We start from the raw sequence: 21368 nt of genomic DNA, 5'->3' as shown, positions 1-21368 counted from the left end.
AGAAAATTTGAAATGACACATTTGTCTTGCATTTGTGATTTGTGTTATATTTCTAATGGATAGCACTGGTGTGGCCTCTGGCCACCAAGACTCTCAGAGTTGGGAAGAAACCCAGAGCTATAGAGCTCAGAGTGACTTCAGGGGCCTTGGGTGCTGCCTTTTCTGGGACACAAGAAGAAACTGAGGACAGTGTAAGCCAGAAGAAGAAACCAACTTACCTGGCCTAAAGTCTTCTCCCGTAACACAAGGTGGCCAGGCTGGCGTCTGAGTCTCTGGTCTGGGGTCCAGGTCCTGCCCTGTGACCTCCTCCAGACCTCCTGTCTTTTACCCAGTGGCAGCCCGCCATGCCTACCCCTCCCCAGAGAGACAGCCCCTTCCTGCCGGGCCTCTATTCTCTGCTTCAAGGTGACTTGTAGGGCCCATTCCTTGCTAGATGCCTGAGGCACTGGCCCCTAGACTTGCTGCCCTGGGTTCAAAAAGTCATTTGTAAAATGAGGACAGTGGTGCTTTCCCCACGGTGTTGATGTGGGTGTGTTGGAAGGACACCATCTGTTGTCACACACATACATAGGGGCTGCTGTCCATCCTGCCTCAGTTCCCCACTCTCTACTCCTGTGGTCCCATCAGATGCCTCCTTGAGCTGGGTTGGCCTCTGCTCACCCCCAACAAAGGCCTGGAACCCATTGTCATTGTGTCCCAAATTGTCCCAGGCTACATCTACCCCCTGATGTGTCAGGTGCAACTGTCCATGATTCAAACAGCTGTTAGGGCACGTGGCTTCAGGGTGAGGAGAGACGTCCCAGGTCCAGACCCAGCAGGTGAATGTACAGCCTGACCTTTGGGTGAGGGGTGATGGGGGACTCCTGGCTATAGTCTGCCTCCATACCCTCTGGACAAGCAGAAACCCAGAGCCCAAGACAAGGACACATGAGACTGTTACTGGCAAGACCCCCTGACTCCTTAAACTCAGGAAATTCCTGGAAGCTTCTGCCTAACTGTCAATTTCATCTTTTGGAAACTGACAAATTTCTGGAACAGGAAAAGACACATCTGAGGACCATGCCTATGCAGGTGATTAAATGCCCAACAGCTTCATTATAATGTTAAAATCTCTTTCTGAATATTCACCCCAAACCCTAATAAAAGGAGCCTGTTTACTCCTGTTCAGGGAGTCACTGCTTTGGGAATTATTCCCTGTGATCTTCTTATTAAAAATAACTTTGAGGGGCGCCTGGGTGGCTTGGTCGGTTAAGCGTCCAACTTCGGGACTTCGGCTCAGGTCATGATCTCACGGCCCGTGAGTTTGAGCCCCGTGTCGGGCTCTGTGCTGACCACTCAGAGCCTGCAGTCTGTTTCGGATTCTGTGTCTCCCTCTGTCTCTGCCCCTCCCCTGTTCATGCTCTGTCTCAAAAATAAATAAACGTTGAAAAAAAAATTAAAAAAAAAAAAACTTTGAGAAGCAAGGCCACCTGGTGTAGTCTCTTCCTATAGCTCACCAAGGAGCGGACCTACTTCGGTCAGGTAAAAAGATCATGCTGTGTGCAGGGGGTCTTGCACACAGTAGGTACTTGTCTTAGTCTTGTTCACCCAGAGGCAGACCCTGAGACAAGGGTTCCAGTGTAGGGAGTTTATTTCAGAGGTGATCCTGGAAAACCCAAGTAGGGCAGTGGGGGTAGTGAGACCAAACATGGGAGGCAGTTATACAGGGAGGGTAACCAAGGATATAAAGCAGAGCTCAGTCCCAGCAGGGACTAACATGAGTGAGGGGCAGAGAGAGAGGGAGAGAGAGTGAGGAGCTTGGAGCGGAGCTCTCCTGAAGCGGGGCTTGAACTCACAAAATCATGAGATTATGACCTGTGCCAAAGTCAGACACTTAACCAACTGAGCCACCCAGGCACTCCCTGCCCTCCCTTTTCTGCTTCTTCCACCTTCCCTTCTTTCCTTCTTTCCTCTCTTCCTTCCTTCCTTCTTTCCTTTATCGCTATGTTCTTTCTTTCTTTCTTTCTTTCTTTCTTTCTTTCTTTCTTTCTCTTTCTTTCTTTCTTTCTCTTTCTTTCTTTCTTTCTTTCTTTCTTTCTTTCTTTCTTTCTTTCTTTCCTCTTTCAATATTTATTGAAAACCAACTGTGTGGTTGGCCCAGGCAATGGACTGGGCACTAGAGGCTGATTGTGTTAAGACAAACAAAGATCCTGTCCTGGAGGAGCATACCATCGGGGCCTCGCAGACAAACGTATCCACAGTTGTGGCCCTGAGTGAGCAGGACTGAGATGGGGGAGCCCAGAAGCCCCAGGCTAGCTTGAGGGCTAGGCTGTCAGAGAATGTCCAGAGGAGGCAGCAGAGCTTGCTTTGAAAACACTCAGCAGTGTTAGACCTGCAATGGGAAAGGGGCCTTATAGTAGAGGGAACAGCACGTGCAAAGCCGTAGATGCTTGCAGTTGCATGGCTTCTCCCCGAGGGAAAGGGGGACCATGGAGGGCTCTCGGAGCAGAGGATGGCCTCTGGTTGCAGGTGAAGGGTGGATCACAGGAGCAAGCCTGGGGGAGGGAGCCGGGGAGGGAGTCCAGGTAAGGGGCAGAGGCTTGACCCAGAGCAGGGCCCTGGGCACAGAGAATGTGTTTGTGTCCTGAGGCTGCTGTAACAAAGTACACAAACTGGATGGCTTAGAACAACAGAAATTTATTCTTGCACAGTTCCGCAGGCTGGAAGTCCAAAATCAAAGTGTCAGCAGGGCCTTGTTCCCTCTGAGACTCTGGGTAGAATCCTTCATTGCCTCTTCGTAGCTTCTGGAGGTCACCATCAGCCTTTGGCTTATAACTGCATCATGCCAATCTCTGCCTGTCTTCACGTGGCACTGTCCCTGTGTGTCTGTATCTTCACATGACATTGCCACTTCTTTTAAGGACACCAGCTATGGCCATATTGGATTAGCCCCTCACCCTAATGACTTCATCTTAACTTGATTACATGTACAAAGACCTTATTTCCAAATAAGATCAGTCATAGAGAACTGGGGGTTAGGACTTCAACATATCTTTTTAGGGGATACAATTCATCCCATAACAGAGAGGAACAGGGAGTTCCACTGAATTTCTCCCAGGGAACAGCATGACCCTCACCCTGGCTTTCGCTTGTAGGCTCAGCCCTAACTGTGGGTGCCCTCAGCCCCCACTGCTGGGAATGTCTTGACAGGCTGAGACCAAATTTGGCACCATGGCGCCCTCTGCTGCCAGGTGTGGCTAGAGCAGGCTGGTTCCTGCGAGCTACGAGCTGCAGAGCCCCTCGGAGACCTCATACATTTTCAACCATGGAAAAAACCTCGGTCCTGAGGCTGAGATGGCCGGCTGGAATGGCACTGAAGGTCTGGAGCCTGCAAACACCAGCCTTGGTGTCTGACAGACCTGGGTTTGCATCCTGCCTCTATGGCTGCCTGGCTGAGTGACCGTAGGGCTTGTTACTCAGCTTCTCTGAGTCTTGGCTGCCTCCTCAGGAGAGCAAAGGGAATTGTCCATGTTCCTGTATGGTGCAGAGTGCTTGTTCAGTACCACGCAACTACGTGTTGTTAAATATTAATTATGTTAATAAATGAGTTAATAACTATAATGTTCGTAAACAAATCAGGCAGATAGTAAATGCTAATGGGACAATTTATATTCTTGGCATCTATTATTTGCCAGATTTATTCTCCTTGGATCCCTAAGGGCTTAGAAGTGCCAGTATTAATAATAAATAATTTGATGACATATAATATTATTATTGGCAGTTTTAGGCCCCTAAAGGTCCAATGAAATAAAATTATGGGGTTCCACAAACCCAAGATACTATCATATTGCACTAAGTCACATCTCTTTTTGATTACTAAAAAGGGAGGGGGATTATCTCATGAATTTGGAGTCAATAATAACTTACTCTTTCTTTCTTTCTTTCTTTCTTTCTTTCTTTCTTTCTTTCTTTCTTTCTTTCTTTCTTTTTTTCTTCTGCTTAGTTTTCTCCATATGATTTAAAGCCCTCAAAGATGTGCTTATTGCTTGCTGCAAAGAAACTTTAAGAAGGTATAGACAGTAGCTCCTGGGGGCTGGTGGGGTCAAAACTGTTCCAGGCTGAGCAACCATCCTGGTTGCCCAGGACTGAGGAGTTTCCTGGGATGTGAGACCTTTTGGTGCAAAAACTGGGACAGTCCGAGGAAATTGAGACAGCTGGTCACCCTAACTTCTTCCCAGCCTGTTTGGGCCAGAAACTTGCTCCCAGGAGAAACAGTGACTCAAACTCAGGGAGGGGTTAAGATAAGAGCTGACTAATCTGGCTTTGAAATGTGGTACTGGCACTAATTAGATGTGTGGCCTTGGGTAGGTCACTTAACCTCTCTGAGCTTTGGTTTATAAAGCTGGGATGTTGTAGATATTCAGATAAGGTGTGCAAGCATGTGGTTTGGAGCCTGGTACAGACAGGTCTCCAATAAAGTCACTTGGCTGTGGTTTCTGCCTTTTGTGTCTGACTGCTGGCTCTTAGTTAGAGATCTAAGAGTCCCGTGCCCCAGAAAGGGCTGTTGTCCCCCTGGGGAGGCCGAGGGAGACAGATGGTTAGAACTGATGCATCCCCACCTTGGTTGGTCATACTCAATGTGACTTGATTGCTTGGCCTCTATCTTTGTCTCTGGACCTGAGCTCCAGGAGGGCAGGGATCAACTTGCTGACTGTTGTATGCTCAGGGCCAGCTCAGGGCTGGGGGGCACAGCAGCTATCTGATAAATACCAAATTTTTTTGGATTAATTAAACTGAACCCCAGGGTGGAAGGGGGAAACCCAGAGCCTGGGCAGGGTGGAGTACAAGCAGATGGTGAGGCAGCCTGGAGTGGTCAGTGGAGAGATGGGGTAAACAGGGACAGGGTGCACAGGCATTGAGGCAAGGCATCTGGGCTCCCAGGGAGAAGAAGGTTTAGTTTTGGGTCTAATGTGTACCTGCAAGATCTCGGGAAAGTCCCTTTTGCTGTCACTCAGAATGTCAATTCCCACATCTGTAACATGGGATGGTAACTGTGCCTACTGCAAAGGGTGATTGTGAGGATTAATGAGATTACACAAGGAACTCAGCCTGGGCCCGGGGCTTGCTGCTCAGCGCTACACCAAGTACTCCCTGTCACACACACACACACACACACACACACACACACACACACACCACTTGGACGGTCTCAAATCTGGCTGCACACACCATCCTTCCCGGCCTCTGTTCCAGTCCTACCACTTACTTGCTGTGTGATCTTGGCCAAACGACTTTCTCTCTCTGAGCTCCCTTCCTCATCTCTGGCATGAGAAAATAACAGTTCCCACATTGCTAAGTTTTGACGAAGATGAACTGAGATAACCAACCCACTTAGCCCAACGCTGGGCACATAACCAATGTTCAATTGGAGTAAGTGACTGGAATAGTCCCAGGATGATCACACACACACGCTCTTCCAGGTCTTGGTAAATCATGGGAGTCCTTCAACCACTCAGGGCTTCAGCATGTAACAGGTGCACATCAAACCCCATCACGTCAACTGGGCTCTGTCCCACAGACACTCTCAGGTACCCGCCATGCTCTCTTGCGGGTCCCCCCATCCTCAGTCACCTCCCACCCAGGGCCCCATCAGTCAGCACCACTGAGGCTGATTAACAAAAAACACAACATCAAATTCTTTTACTTCTCAAGTCTCCCCTTTAAGAGGAGGCAGGAAACAGAACATTCGTTTTTGGAGGGGAGGAGATTTAACTTTTAAAAAAGCTATAACTAGTCAAATACTGATCTCAGGCCCTGTGTGCCTGGGCCCAGTCCTGGCTGGCTGCGCCCCTGCAGCAGCCCCACCTTACCCCCAGAGCCGGGGTGGCACCAGGAGGGCATAGGGGAGGCCAGCAGGCCCCTGCCCGGCCCCTCCTCAGCGATGCAGCGGGCAGAGGGGGCTGCCGGTGGGCCGGATGTCACCACTTGAGAAAGTCCCGGATGAGCTTCCAGAGCTTAGTGACCCACAGGTTGACACCGAGGTCCATCAGGTACTGGATCTCAGGCGTGAGCATGCGACGGCAAAGCTCCGCGTGCCGCTGCCCGATGCTCTTCTTGAGGTTGTAGCCCAGGATGGACTTGGCGCCCAGCGGCTGCCAGGGTTGCATGGCCGAGTCCTGGATGGCGGCGGCATCCACAGCTCGGCCCCCGTCGATACAGATGTGCCGCATGCGCTCGTTGGCGCGCCGCAGGGCGGCCACCTCGCGGGCCATGCGCTCCCTCCCGAACGCCTCCACCTTGCGCCAGAAGCTGGCGTTGAAGTGGCGGTAGAGGCGGGCGTCCAGCACATTCCAGGCCGTGGCGCGCTGGTACAGCTCCCCGGAAAGGCGCGGCACGGCTGAGGCGCGGCGGGCATTGAGCTTGAAGTAGAGCACGTCCTCCAGCTCCCAGCACAGCAGGTCCTTGAGCAGCACCAGGGACTCGTCGAAGTACTCCTGCAGGAGCACCAGGTGGAAGCGGCGCTCCACCTCCAGGATGTGCTCCTGCACCTGCGGGTTGCCCGGGTCCAGGCCACTGTCGTAGCCCAGGTCGAAGAAGAGCAGGTTGCGGAGGTAGTGGGCGTTGTAGCCGTTGGGGTCATAGTAGCGGTCTGGGTCCTGCAGGAACTCAGCCAGCTTGTCGTGGCCCGAGAGCTTCCACGTGAAGGGCACCACTGAGCCGAAGTAGTGGAAGGAGGACTCGAAGAGGCGGGCTGGGTCACGGAGCACGGTGATGAAGGTGGCGTTGGGGGGCACCAGGCCCCGGACCTCATCGTAGTGGAAGCGCATGTGGTTGCAGATGATGTTGAAGCAGGCCCCGGGCCGGTAGTCCTGCACCAGGCTGCGGGCGAAGAAAGCCGGGTAGTCGAAGTCGTTGCGGCCGTTGGGGAAGGCGAACTTGAGTCCGTGCTTCTGGCCAAAGCGGAACAGGATATTGAGCAGCGTGCTGCTGGCCGTCTTGTGCGTCTTCATGAACACGATGTCGCGCCGAGGCTGGCACCCTCCTGCAGAGCCGTTGGCGAGGGTGGGCACCTCTGGCTCACCCGGGGCCGGGGAGCAGGGTGCTGCGCCCTCTGGGGTCCTGCTGTGGATGAAATGGTGGGGAGAGCCTCAGGGTCTGCTGGGGCCCTCAGGACTCAGCACCCCCTGCCCACTGGTATCTAAAGATCAGGGTTGTTGAGGATGGTGATAGCAGGAGAGGCAGGCCAGGGGACCAGACAGGCCTGTGTCCAGGCTGTGATGTGTGGGCAGGTGGTGTGGTCTCTTGGGCCTCACTTTCCTTATCTATGAAATGGGGAAAATAACAGTTCCCATTTGCGGTGTTGGTGTGAGGTCAAGCTTGCTGGTTCTTGTCTCATCCATGGCCACCACATCCTACATTTATCATGAACTAGGATTAGGCTGAACCACATATTTTGTAGGTCAGTTTTTGACCAGAAAGTCAATAATCGGTAATTTCCTCTAGTTCAACTTAATACCACCAACTAAGAGCACAAGCCATGCCAGGCCTGGCTGAGCAGCCCCACGAGGAGGTGGGAGAGCCTCATGGCTAGGAGCCAGGCTTGGAGGCAGACAGACCGCAGTCTGAATCTCGGCCCTGTGCCAGTGAGTTCTCTTGGACAAGTCACCCCCGCCTCCCAGCCCCATTGCAACCTCAGATGATAATCCCAGCCCTGTACACAGACAGTGTTATTTTCTTCACATGATCCACGAGGCAGGCTCTATTATGCCCACTTCACAGATGAGGACACTGAGGCCCAGGATTACACAGCAAGCTCTGCCCTCAGTACAATTTCTGCCCAGCACAGCATGGTGCAGGGTACAGGGTGCCCCCTCACCCCAACCCTCCCACCCCTTGGCCCTCCAGGAGGGCCACTCACGTGGAGGCCAGGCCAGCGTGCAGCGGGGGGACAGCATAGGAGTACAGCAGCAGCAGGAAGCTAGTGAAGAGTGCTCCTAGCACCAGCCCCTTGGCCATGGACACCCAGCGCTTCTTCTGCGGCAGCGGCATCTCAGACAACTGAGGGAGCAGAGAACAGGGCAAGCATTAGGAGGCCGGCCCCAGGGAGCCTCCACTGCTACCCCAGGCCTGGCTGGGTTGAGGGGAAGCCTTTGACATTGGGACTGGCCTCTGCCAGCTCTGTGGCCCCAGCAAGGTCTATACAGGGACAGAGTGACAAACACATGGAGAGGGAGAAACAGGGTTGCAGACAGAGACAGTGGGCAAAGCCAATGCAGACAGAGACCCGGGAATGGGACAGGGAGAAGGTTCTACTGTCTGGTTTGGTTTTAAAAAATTTTTTAGGGGCGCCTGGGTGGCTCAGTCGGTCAAGCGTCCAACTTCAGCTCAGGTCACGATCTCGCGGCGGTCCATAAGTTTGAACCCCGCGTCGGGCTCTGTGCAGACAGCTCAGAGCCTGGAGCCTGCTTCCGATTCTGTGTCTCCCTCTTTCTCTGCCCCTCCCCCGTTCATGCTCTGTCTCTCTCTGTCTCAAAAATAAATAAGCGTTAAAAAAAATTTTTAAGAAAAAAATTTTTTTTTAAATTGATGAGTGCCTGGGTGGCTCAGTTGGTTAAGTGGCAGACTTCAGCTCAAGTCATGTTCTCCCAGTTTGTGGGTTCGAGCCCCATATCGGGCTCTGTGCTGACAGCTCAGAGCCTGAAGCCTGCTTCGGATCTGTGTCTCCCTCTCTCTCTGCCCCTCCCCCACTCCTGCTCTGTCTCTCTCTCTCTCTCTCTCTCTCTCTCTCTCTCTCAAAATTAAACATTAAAAATTTTTAATAAAATAAATATTTTAATTGATTAATTAATTAATTTTCATTTTTGGGGGGGAGAGAGAGGGTGAGAGTAAGCAAGGGGTCGAGAGAGAGAATCCCACACAGGCTCCACACTGTCAGTGAGGAGCCTGAAGGAGGGCTCGAGCTCACCTGATGTGGGACTTGAACTCGTGAACTGCAAGATCATGACCTGAGCTGAAGTCGGATGCTTAACTGACTGAGCCACCAAGGTGCCCCTTGGTTTTAATTTTTAAGCTGAGGGGTAGGGTGGATACCTGGGTGTTCATCAGTGTATTTCTTATACATTTTTGTGCTTCATAATGAAATCATTTTCTAAGATGGAGAAGAAGACCCTCTCCCAACGCCCTGTCCCCCCAGGCCTGGGGCCAGGGACCTCCCAGGGCCTGGATGTCTCACCTTTCAAAGGACCTAACCAGTCCCACCTGTTCCCCGTGCCACCCTTCCCAGCTGCCTGGTGAAGGGTTGAGGCTCTTCCGCTCCTTTCGCTGGCCCCTATGTCCCTGCATCTGTAGGGCAGGCAGATGGAGAAACTGAGGCTCAGAGCGAGGAAGGAGAGGGTTCAAGTCACACAGCACAGGCTCTGCCCACATGCCTACCTCTTCTCCAATTTCTAGCAGGCAGGTTTGCCCAGGTAATCCTGAATTTCAGATAAACAATGAATAAAATTTAATTTTAATATTATACAGGACATAATAAAAATTATTCAATGTCTATCTGAAAATTAAATTTAGTTTGGTGTCCTGGTTTTTTTGGGGGGGGGCGGGCTTGGGGAAAGTTTTCAGTCTAGTTTTAGTCTAATTGTGGCAACCCTAATAGCAGAGGAATGAGGCATGGACTGTAATGGAGGTAGTTCATGCTGAGGGATGGGAGTCCAGGAGAGAGCTGGGGCTCAGGATGCCTTCCTACCTCCCTTTAGCTATAAGACCAGGGCACGAAACTTTCCACTCCTGTTCTGACACAAGCTGCATGGGGGCCTTGGGCCCCTGAGGCCACAAGAAGTCATGCATGCTGCCCCGTGACCACACGCATGGCACGTTCCCACCATCCCTGGGGCAGAGGCTAAATAACCAGCCTGGAGGAGGACCCCACACTCCCCTCTGGGAAAGTTACCCAAGGCACCCATAAACGCTTCTCAGAGAAGGAGCACTCCAGGCCAACCCCACCAGCCAGCACCCATCCCTGAGTCTTCTGCTTATCTAGAAATTTCTCATCACCAGAAAGGACATGAAGAAACAAGTTGCAGAGGAAGAAATATGCGAGAGGGAATTTGGCTTCCCTCATGACAATGACATATCCCTGTTCACTCTTAGGTGGGCAAGGTGGACAGGTCAGGAGTAAATGAGAATGGGGGAGAATGTTTCCAGAGAGCCGTTTATTCTATCAAAGGAAGAAGGTATAAGCTCTCCAAATTCCAACTATTCTACAGAAACACTTGGACAAAGTCACACATGTAATGGTGTTCATAGAAGCTTAGTCAGAAATTTGAAAAACTAGAAACAATCTGTGTCCATCGGGGGGGGGGGGGGGCGGGGAGGACTGTTACACAAACCAAGGCCTTTTCCCAGATGGAGTCATCTGTACCAAATAACAAAACAAAGCAGAGCTAAGTGGACTGACTCAAAAAACATCATGATCTGGGGCGCCTGGGTGGCTCAGTCAGTTAAGTGACCGACTCTTGATCTCAGCTCAGGTCACGATCTCACGTGAGATTGAGCCCCAAGTTGGGCTCTGCACTGACAGCACAGGGCCTGCTTGGGATTCTCTCTCTCTCTTTCTCAAAATAAATAAATTTTTTTTTTAATCCTAGAAAAAAAAAAAAAGCACATGATCTATTAATGTGAAAACAGAAAGTTCCAGAACTTTATGCCCCCACATCCATATGCATATATAGGTAAATATACATGCAGGCCCAGAAACAACTGGAGGGCAGTATTCTAAATTTGAGCCGTAGTATCCTCTACATAGCTTGGAAAGGGTACATAATGGAATATTTTTCAATATTATGCGTTTCTGTAACAATTACTTTTTTAAAAAGGAGTTACATATTTTTTTTAAGTTTATTTTGAGAGGGAGAGCACACATGTGCAGGGGAGGGGCAGAAAGGGAGAGAGAGAATCCCAAGCAGGCAACCAGTGGTTGGGGGATGGAGGTTGACTCCACAAACCATGAGACCATGACCTGACCCGAAATCAAGAGTCAGACGCTTAACTGACTGAGCCACCCAGGTGCCCCAAAAGGGAATATGGATTTTTTAATAAAAAGGCAATAAAATATAGTTAATATGTTTAAATAATAGGTCATAAAGCTTGCCAGGTGGGGTAAGGTGACTAGACAGTATGGTAATGGAGGGGGAGGTGCCAACCTCAGGCTCTGGAAGCCCCAGGCCTGTGTTTCAATCACAGGTACCTGAGAGCCTCAGTTTCTCATCTCTGAAATTGGGAAGCTGATAGACCCCCTCACTGGCTCTTCCAGAGATGGGAGTAGGCAAAGCAATTAGCACATAGGTCTCTCTCAAAGAGTATTAGCTGTTTCCCTCCTGAGCTCCTGGGGACCTGCTCCTGGTCTCTGTCAGGGTGAGCTCTCCTGAACAAGGAGTGGCTGCTAGCCCCCCGCCGTCTCCCCCCCCCTTTCCCTGTCCCCCACCAAGCACAAACTGGCCCCATGCATCAAGTGCCCCATTTGGCCTCCCGCTCCCTGGGGGCCCAGCGAGGAGGTGGTTAGGGGGGAACAGGGCAGAACCTTGGGCCAGGCCAGAGCCTCAGACTCGGGCCCAAACCCTGAATGAGGCCCTAGGCCTCAGGTTCTCTGACTTTAAAACAGGGAAGGGTAAAATTCTTGCCCTCCCTAGATCCCAAGGGCCCACCCTTGTCCCAGCAGCGCAACTCACCAGGGCACTTTCCAGAAATCTGGAAGCTGAAGGCACAGGCTCTGGGGTGGAGGCCCAGCAGTAGGGGGCAGACCAGCTTCCCAAAACCACCAATCAGGCACTGCCTAGACTTGCCCAGGACAGCGCCCCCAACCCTCCCATCACTGCGTCACTACTTCACTCCACCACTTGGGCTTCCTCAAACCATGCCGGCCCTCAGGTTTCACTTTTGAAACCCTGCTATGAGGCAGGCCCTGGACAGGGGTTTCTCTAGAGCATCTCATGGGTTCTGCTCAGCTATCCTGCCAGGCAGACCCCACTGTCACTCCCATTTTGCAGATGGGGAAACTGGGGCTCCAGGAGGTGATGTGACTTGCCCAGGTAAGGCAGGGGGCAGGGCCGGGATTGAAGCCCAAGTCTGTCGGCCTCCAATATGCAGTTTCCAGCTCTGTCCATGACAGCCTCTGCCTGGCACGTCCCAGGCCTGGTCCCAAGCCTGCAGGAAGGGTGTGTGCAGCCAGAAGATCCACTGCAGGAGGCCACAGTGTGGCTAATGGGGCTCTCTCTCAGCAGCACAGCAGATTCTGGCCTCTGTGGGCTGGGCTAGGGCAGCCAGGATGAAGAGTGGACAGACGGGGGGCCTTGGTGGCTGGTTCCTACTGTGTCAGCCTGAAGCATTCAAGGCTAGTGGTTTCCTTCCTGCCTGGCCTCTGTGAACTTAGGCATGTCGCTCACCCTCTCAAGAGTCTCAGTCTCCTCACATGTACAATGGACACACAACAGCAAGATAGGGGCAAACAGGGCCCTTGGTAATCATAGGCAGAGCCCCTGGGTAGACCGAGGCCCAGAGAGGGGCTGGCTGGCAGCCAGGAGCCTGGCAGAAAGGAAATAGTCATGAGACTGAGATTTGAATGAGAGAATGCATGCACACGAATGGAGATCAATCCATGTTAATTATTATTATCACTATTGACCAGGGCCCAGTCCTGGTTCGCAGTCCCAGGCTTATGGAAGGAGAGATCTCCTCTGTGCCCAGCCACACGCAAGCCTGAAGCTAACTCATCCCTGAGCTCTTGGAGCCTGGCACCTGGTAAATGTTTGATGAATGACCCCCCTGACCTTCAGAGCAGAGCATGGCCAGGGCTAATACAAGTGTGAGAGCCACATATGTGAGTCACACATATGAGAGGCACCTGGAGCCAGCACCTTGGGGCCAAGGTCCTGGATTTGAAACCCAGTTGTGCTGCTTCCTTTCTGTGTGTGTGCCCTATGCAAGGCTGTGTCTCTCTCTGGTTCTCAGTTTCTCCTCCAAAATGATGCCACCAACTCTCCATCACAGGGTGCTCTGCAGAAAGCATCCCACAAGGAAAGTGCCCAGCTCAGGGCTGGCACAGAGCAGACACTCCCTGTGCAGGAGCTGCCACCATTATTATTATTAGCATCATTATTATTACCCTCCCAGGTCCCAGTCACAGGTGCTTCAAGGTGTGTGCTCACTGGCCCGTGATGGAGGCTTGCAGTCAGCTAAAAGCCCCAGGTCCAAGGCCATGGGGTACCAGGCACAATTTCAGTGTGGCCCAAGCCTCACAGCTTCCAATCTGGAAGACAGACGGCAGAGAGGCTAAGGCTCAGAGAGGACAGGGCCACCCTCAAGGTCACACAGCATAGCCATAGCAGAGACAGAACTAGAACCTGGGTCTCTCTTCCTCTGCCTATGGTCGTGACAGTTCCAGGCACTCAGGGTAGATGGCACCCCCTCCCTAGTCCACCCCATCTATTCCTGTCCTTCTTGGTTACCCTAGCCACATCACCTTCCATCTGTGCTGACAGCTGGCTCCAGGCCAGGCCCAGCAATCCTCCTGTTTGGTTGGACCAGCATCCTCTAGAGAATGAAGGAGAAACAGGACTCATCCCCACAGTGTGCACATAGGGAAACCGAGCCCAGGATGGTAAACCTTCTGTCCTACAGCATCACTACTGGCAGGCCTTGGTTCCAGGTGTCCTGCTCTCCCAGGGACCTAAATGCAGGAGTGGAGGAAGACACACTCACCTCGGGCCGTAGCTGGTTGCCCCTTTCCTCTCCCTGTATGAGCCACGTCTGACTCTCAGGCTGCCTCTGCGGTCACTGGGAAACAGGAACGCTCCAATGACACCCAGCAGTATTCTGGCTGGCTCCCTCACGCTCCAGCGGGTGTGAATATTCATGAGCTCCCTCCCTGGGGATAGCAGGTGGCATGTGTCTATACCTTGCAGGTGCTGCCTTGGCCCTCTGCCAGGAGCACCCTCTGGGTGGTCCCTGACTGTCTCTAGACCTCAGCAGCCAGGCAGCTCCTTCATCCAAGGGCTCAGCAAGGTCTCAGGTGTCCTTGGATAAAGGACACAAGCAGCCGCAGAGCCCTGCAGAGAGTCTGGGATAGGCTCAAAGGCCATGGGAGGGACAGGGAGGCAAGTGGGGCAGGGAGGTTAATTGCTCCTCAAGCTGCACCTCATTTAAGTTGCACGCCTGCCCTAGGCAGGAAGCACCAGGATTAGCCCACTCACAAGGTGAAGAAACCAAGGCTCAGAGAGGTGAACTCATCTGTCCATGGTCACACAGTTAGCAGGGGGCAGTCAGAGCCAGAGTCCAAATGCAGACTTGCCAAACTCCAAGGCTTCAAGATTCTAAGACACAACCAGAGACCAAGGTTTGTCTAAAATCTCTGGGAGCCCAGAGAGCAAGTAACCCAGCCTGGGAGGCCTCCTGGAGGCGGAAAACCTGACCAGCTCTGGGAGGAGGTATCTGATGAGATTTCACCTCTCTGAGCTCCAAGTCCTTCATCAAAGAGGCAGTATGGATCATGCCTGTCCTGACTGCAGTTGCCAATGCTTCCCAAGGTCTTGACAGGAAGAGGCAGTTCTAGGAGCCCTAGTCCCAAACCCCAGTGGCCCTCAGGCTCAGCCCAGGCACTGAAATCTCTTATACCTCGCTCTTAGCTGGGTTCAGGTCTGTCTTCAGGTCTGGATTCAGCCTTGCCCATGAACAGAGGATGCCCAGAAAAGCACCTCACACCCTTCCTTCAGGCATGGGGGGCTCTAGGGACCAAGGTGTCACTCTCAGCTAATAGTAACCATTATTGTGACAATCATGTATCCCACACTGAGCACTGTCATAAGTTGAGTGGCTGCCAGCTCCTCCCAGGGAACAGCAGGCATCTGACACTGCTCTGACATTTTGCTCTTTCCCCCAGAGCCCCACACAGCCTGGGAGCAACCCTCAAGTACCCATGAAATACCAGAGTTTAAACAGCCACTGGGGAGGCTGAGAGCCCTTATATCTGTGAGTGCTGGATTGGTCCAGGGCATGGAGTAGAGTCGTTTTATCTGTCCTGGACCAAGCTAGTCTGAAGACAGATAAATGTATGGGCGTGAGTCAGGGCAGAGCGGGCATCAAACAGCAGAGAGGTGGTTTATGAGTGTGGACTTTTGACCAAACACAGTCTGGTGCCTGGGACTTCCCATGCATCACACACACCCCTAATCCTTGCCACTGGGAGGCCCTGTTACCACCTCTAGTTTATAGAGGAGGGAGCTGAGTCTCGAGGACCAGATACGACACACAAGGTTAAGGACCTCAGGCAGGTGGGAGTGGAGCTCAGGCTCCTGAACCAAAGGTGAGGTCATGGGTGGGGTGGGAAGGCCAGTAAAGAAGAGCCTCGTGAAGGAAAGCTTTCTAGAGTAGGAAGCATTGATAGCAGAACCTATGCTTCCAGCCCTGCCAGAGGCTTCTCTTCTCAGAATATTGATAGTGACACCATCTCTGGCCAGTTCAACCCCTAAACCCTGGCAAAATTTATTTTAATCATAAAAGCAGTGCATGCTCACTGAAAGAAAAAAAACAGACAATTACAGAAAAATGTAAAGAAGACCATTAAAGGAGGCACAAGCCTCCCCGTATTTTTTCTGTCTATATTAACCCATACAGATGACAGAAGGGTCTCTTCAGGGAAGCACATTTTGTTTTTAACTTGCTCCCCAGGCCCCTCCCACATATCAATAGATTGGGGATATCTTTTTCATGACCACAATGAGTTTTAAATTGATCTGTTCCACAGATACTTAGGGAGCACCTGCACCATGCCCAGTGCTGGGGTTCATGTTGTCCTGTGCCAGAGCTCTGGGCTCACATTCCTGGGGGTGAGAGGAACAGACAGCTGCAGGTTGTGATGGAGGACACATTGGTGGGCCTTGCTGGAACACAAACACCTGATCCAGCCTGGGGAGCAGGAAAAGCATCGTCAGGGAAGCTTCCTGGGCTTACAGGGCCCTGGTAGCAGAAGCTGCTGCATGTTTTCCAATTTAAAGGCAGTTAGTTCCCTTTTCTCCTGGAGTACATGGCCAAACTACATCTCCCATCCTCCCTTGCAGTTCAGTGTCCTTATGTGACGGAATTCTGGCCAATGGAATGTAAGCAGAATAATAACTGTTGATGTTAAGCGGGCAGGCCTTCTCTGTGGTCTCCTTTCCCATAGGCTGGATGAATGAGGTGGTCTTTAAGGATCTGGAAGTGGGCAGGGCTACGAATGGGAGGAGCCTGGTATTCGCTTGACCACTCTCCTAACACCCATTTCAAAATGACAACTAAACTTCTAGTGTGTCAAGCCTTTTGGAACTTGGGGCTTGTCTGTTACAGCAGCTAGCATTAATTAATGCACTTGTTACCCTAGAATGAGCCAGGAGGCAGACAGAAAAGCATGTGCAAAGACCCAGGGGACTTGAGAAACTAACAAATGTTCAGCTTGGCTGGCCTGTCCAGTATGTGTGTATGTCAGAGGTTGGGTGTACAGGGGAGACTGGAGGCACAGCCAGAAAGGGGGGAGGGGCAGGCAGGAGATGCAAGACTTTGGGAGGCATGCTAAGGAATCTGGGCTGGATCCTGTGGGCAATGGGGAACCCTGGGAAGGTCTTCAGCAGAGGAGTGAGGAGATGGGATTCCCATCAGGCTGCTGGATGGAAAACAAACAGTAGAGGTGGGGAAGGACTGGGAGAAGCCAGCAGACCTTGACAGTGGTTGTTATAGCTGTCCAGGTGTGAAATGACCTGGACCAAGGAAAGCACTGGGAATGAACTGGAACCATCTGTAGGCCATGGAATAGACAACATTTGGTGAGTGATAGGGTGTGGAAGAGGGGAAGGAAGAACTCCTGTTGGGTGACTGGCTGGCTGGGGGTGGAGCTAGTCCCTGAGTGGGGGGCAGATAAGAGAGCCGTATGTTTACTATTGGAGTTGTATTTCAATTTTCAGTTTCCATTTAGGACCAGTTAAGTCTGGGGTGTGTGGGGGATGCTTGTAGAATGTGCAAACAGCAATAGGATCCCTTGCCTGGAGCATAAGAGGGAGACCTCAGGAGAAAGAGGTTGGGGGTCATGGGCACAGAGGTGGGGACTGAGGTCGGAGGAGCAGATGGGATCATCAAAGAAAGGGTGAGGAAGGTGAAGAGCCCTGAGCTTAAGAGAGCAGGGAGGGGAAGAGCCCCCCAAGGAGATAAAGATAAAGGTTGCCTCTAGAGCCACTCCCTGTAGAACATTCTGTGGAACACTGCTCCCCATGAACCATTCCCTGACTGTTGGTCATCAATGCTGTTTGCTCAGTATGCATAGCCACATGGCTCTGGCAGAGAAGCTGAACGGGTGAGGGTGTCCTAGGGTTGTTTCTTGTAGCTGGAAGGGAATCTCATGGGGAGGACACTTCAAAAGTGGAGCAAAAAAACTCTCCCTACAGTGCTTGGACTGCAGGTTTGACAGCAACTTATTACAGTTCTAAAAGTGTCCAATCTCAGACCCAGCAATACCATCTGTGGTAATTTGTTCACAGAAGACAATCTAACAGGAGATCTGAGACGGGTGCAAAAGTTTAGCAAAGAGGAGAGAAACAACTTAAATGTCCAATGATAGGGGATGGTTAAAAACATTACGTGCCATTAACCCCATGGTTTGTTATGTATTCATTTAAGTGGTGTCCACAACACATAATGAAGTGAAAATATATATACACACATATATAATTTTGTTTTACCAAGAGTCTGTATTACTTGGGGAAAAAAACTAAAATGAAAAATAAAGATATTTCCATTTTGAAAAACTAGTCTGACTGGTGAAGGAGGGAGAAGTGGCTAGTCTGAACCATACCCCACCTTGCTGTGTGACCATAGCCCTCTCTAAGCCTCAGTGTCCTACAGTGGGGAAAAGGCAGCAGGGGCATGGGACAGAGAATCTGGGAAGTGTGGGCTGCACAGTTAAAGGTGCAGATGGGAGAGGTTGGCCCTCCACCCGGGAGTCCTGGGGCAGTGACCTGCAAGGACCCAGAAGCTTCCTCACTCTGTCCCTCTGGAGTGGGGTGCTGGAGTAGAGATGGGTAGGATCGCCCAGAGAGGCACTTAAGCTGAACCCCAACTTGCTGGCTTGCAGGATCCCCCCCAAACTGTCAGCCCTGACATCTTGCTCCTACTGCCCCCTTGGCTGGGGGAATGGCTGCCAGTTGGGTACCAGGCCTGGCAGCTGACTGGAAAGAGGGCAATGTCTTTGATGACTTGGAAAGCACTTTTTGAACCTGCAGGGTCACCTGTCTTTACTGTTTCAAATGGCACCCATACCTGGGACCTCAACAGGTTTCCCAGTGTCACCTGCTGGCCCATGTGACAGGTAGGAAAACTGAGGCCCAGAAACTTGTGGAGGGGCTAAATGGGCAAAGTCAGAACTACAGGCAAGCTCTTCCTGCTACACTGCCTTGCCTGGGCAAAATCACCACCAGACTGGAGTTGCCCCAAAGTAGCTTCAGAGTGGCAAAGAACAGGTTAACCAAGAAGTCAGTCATTTCTTTATTGGCACCAAAATTACTGAGAACACCAGAGGTGAGTATGTGGAGGTTGGTAATATCATTCTCTGTATCTTCTAGCATGACTGAACTGTTTTCACTTACTTATTTTTTTTAATATTTGAGAGAGAGAGAGAGAGAGCATGAACAGGGGAGGGACAGGGAGAGAGAGGGGGCCAGAGGATCCGAAGCGGGCTCTGTGTTGACAACAGTGAGACTGATTTGGGACTCGACCTCAGCAACCACAAGATCACGACCTGAGCCAAAGTGGGACGCTCAACTGAATGAGCCACCCAGGCACCCTGACTGAAATGTTTTTTAAAGGAATGCCATGCACTTGTTTGCATAAAAATATGTAACAATATAAAGGTTTTTCCAAAGTGCTGAGCAGTTGCTCTGCACCACGTCCTAGGCCCGCCCACCTGCCTCTCCCCTCCTGGAGAGGCTGAGATGCTCTGGCTATGAAGTCTGGCTCCATCACTCCCCAGCTGGGCAGTCTTGGGCAGGTGACTTCCCCTCTCTGAGCCTCACCTCTTAAAAATGGGAATACTTTGACCCTCTCAAGGGCTTGCTGTGAGGATCAAATGAGACGAGGCACGCAGAGCCCTTTGCTCATACCTCAGATTATTATCATGACCCTTCTAGACCCACTTGGCAGGAAAAACAGAACCCACCAGTGCAGACTTCTGGGAGGCTACCCTCCTCATCCAAACACCCGTACTTCCCATGCTCCACACCCAAGTTCCCTAACCCCCAGGTTTCACATCGGGGGAAGCTGAGGCACAGATAAGAAAAGACTTGCCTAAGGTCCCATGACAAGTCAGGGCACTGTTGGGACCAGGCCTGGGAGTGCCCAAGCCACCTGGAACTGGCAGGTGGGAAAGAAGGTATTGTCTGGGATGCCAGTTCTTTCCAACCATCACTCCTCACCTGGGGATTCCTTCAGCCCCCAGCCCACTGATCCCCATGGGCACCTCTGCTCAATCCTGCCCTTCCCGTCTGGAGTAGAATAAGGCTCACAAAAGGGGTTGTTCTTCATATTCCTCACTCCAAGTGAAGCAAGAAGCCCTTCACAAGCCTGCTGCCATGCCTGGAATTCTACCATCTGTGTCTCATTCTCCCAGGTTAATCACTGCCTCTCACTGGGGTGACACAGTCTGTTAGGGCCCAGAGTGGGGACTGTCAGGGATACACCCCTTTCTTGCAGGGTGACAAGAGGGCCTCCAACCCATGCTCTCAAACAGCAGACCCATGTCCATTGGACAAGGGGATATGTGGGAAGCAGGCAGGCTTCTTTGTCCACAGGGAGCTTCCTTCAGGCAGGGCTCTGCCTGAGTGAGAAGCAGGGAATGAAGCAGCCCGAGGTGGCAGCTGGGAACAGGGCTCTGTTGTCTCTGCTCCCAGGGTAGCAGCCTGCCCACCCCCTGAGTGTCAGGCAGAGCTGGGAGCTAGGAAGGCAAGGAGGGGGAGGGGTCCTGAGCTAGGGGTTTGGGGCAGCACAGGCAGATCCAAGAGCCCAGGACCCCAGAGCAGCAGAGAGGTCTTGAGCAGGGCTTTGGTCCTGAGATGCAGGCTGGGACAGGACTCCTGTGATCTGTAGTCAACTCAGCCACCTTTGAACTGTGTGACCTTGGGCAAGTCACTGAATTGCCTGGAGCCTCAGTTTCTCCATAAGGATAATGGGGATGGTAGCAATGCCTCCGCTGCAGGGCGAAATACAGTGCAGCAGTATTGGGGCTGCTCTGGCCCAGGCCTGCTCGTGCCTTACCCTCCCTGGACCTTGGGTCACCCCCTTGGTAAAGGAAGAGGTTGGATTCTCCCAACGGGATTGTCCTCCTGAGGATTTTCATGGCACCTGTCACCTTGGCAACACAGGCGATCAGGTGTCAGGTCTGCAGCCCTCTCTCCCTCCCCCCCACTGGTGTGGGTTACTGCAGCCAGATGTGTGATCATACCCTCTCCTGCTCAAGACAGGTGGGGAGAAGGGCTCCACTGGGAAGAGACCACAGTCTTGCTCTGTGCTGTGACCAAATACTGGCTTGATACTGAGGGGACAGACCAAGCTGGACCCCCTCCTGGGCACTGGTGCTGGAAACTCAACTGGCTGGATTTCCTGTGGGCCCTTCCTGGATATCAAGGTTTGTCCTACTCCCACATGCCTCTCTTTGGTGGCCTTGCCCCCTCTGTGGTTTAGGACAGGGCCTTCCCCAAGCAGAGGGGACCCATCCCTTCTCCTGGCCCCTAGCCCCTGGTCGGATGCCCCTCCTCCTTGGGGAGAGCGCTGGTGGGAACAGGGGAGATCCCTGCCCTTCCTCCTCCAGAGCTCAGGCTGCTGTGTCCAAGATTAATCATTAATGGACTTCCAGCTCCAACCCAGCTCCACCCACCCCACATCCAAGGACTGGGAAAACCCTGGACAGGGGTCTACGAGGAAGAAATCAAGGGCAGGGCACACACCAACCTGCCCCCTCCCTGCCCCCACCTGCCCACCCTCTGTCAGCCGGCAGGGGCACTGGGACCCTGGAGCAGTTGTGCAGCACTGCCCAAACACTCAGCTCTGAGTCTGAGTCTGACTGCGGTCCCAGTTTGGAGGTTTGGGGAGTACCGGCCGAGACCCCCGGCAGGGCACAAGCTGGCGGTGGGTCCTGGGCCCCCAGAACATACCTTGGCCCCGTTCTCCTCGGGCTTGGCGTGGCTGGTTCGTCCCGGGCCGCGCCGCCCGGGCCCTTACTAGGCGGCGGGGCGTACCCGCCCGGGCCCCCGACTCCACCGGGCCTGGACCATGCTCCCGCCTCCGCCTCCGCCGCCGCCGCACTTACTCCGGCCAGGTGCGGCCGC

The 21368-nt window shown here is 52.5% G+C and overlaps 2 protein-coding genes across 5 annotated transcripts in view; both read right to left on the bottom strand.

Annotated features, from left to right (window-relative positions):
• Positions 1-5578, bottom strand: part of LOC101095136 (putative SEC14-like protein 6) — a 17737-nt gene extending 12159 nt beyond the window's left edge. The window contains 1 exon segment of the mRNA XM_045042067.1: positions 5572-5578. Within this exon segment, the coding sequence (XP_044898002.1) occupies positions 5572-5578 (7 nt within the window).
• Positions 2657-21368, bottom strand: GAL3ST1 (galactose-3-O-sulfotransferase 1). 4 transcript variants are annotated; one of them, XM_019814774.3, is made up of 4 exons: positions 21195-21368; positions 13732-13897; positions 7898-8037; positions 2657-7101 (listed from the first exon to the last, which is right to left on the bottom strand). In XM_019814774.3, exons 3-4 carry the CDS (start codon positions 8026-8028, stop codon positions 5958-5960), a joined length of 1275 nt encoding a protein of 424 aa, XP_019670333.1. In that variant the 5' UTR covers positions 8029-8037; positions 13732-13897; positions 21195-21368; the 3' UTR covers positions 2657-5957. The 4 variants fall into 4 exon arrangements, with proteins under 4 accessions (XP_019670333.1, XP_044898097.1, XP_011286050.1 ...); XM_045042162.1 differs by having other exon boundaries at positions 2657-7098; XM_011287748.4 differs by lacking the exon at positions 13732-13897.

The sequence above is a fragment of the Felis catus genome, chromosome D3, assembly GCF_018350175.1.
Source record: "Felis catus isolate Fca126 chromosome D3, F.catus_Fca126_mat1.0, whole genome shotgun sequence".
NCBI classification, from domain to species: domain Eukaryota; kingdom Metazoa; phylum Chordata; class Mammalia; order Carnivora; family Felidae; genus Felis; species Felis catus.
The sequence above is the reverse complement of the archived record's forward strand: the minus strand, read 5'-3'. Positions and strand labels throughout refer to the sequence as shown.

Excerpts from the sequence above, each read along its gene's own strand:
- GAL3ST1 (XM_019814774.3), bottom strand. The coding sequence starts at position 8,028 with ATGCCGCTGCCGCAGAAGAAGCGCTGGGTGTCCATGGCCAAGGGGCTG. Across the intron at positions 7,102-7,897 it reads CACGCTGGCCTGGCCTCCAC|CAGGACCCCAGAGGGCGCAG; the intron begins GTGAGTGGCCCT and ends TTTCATCCACAG.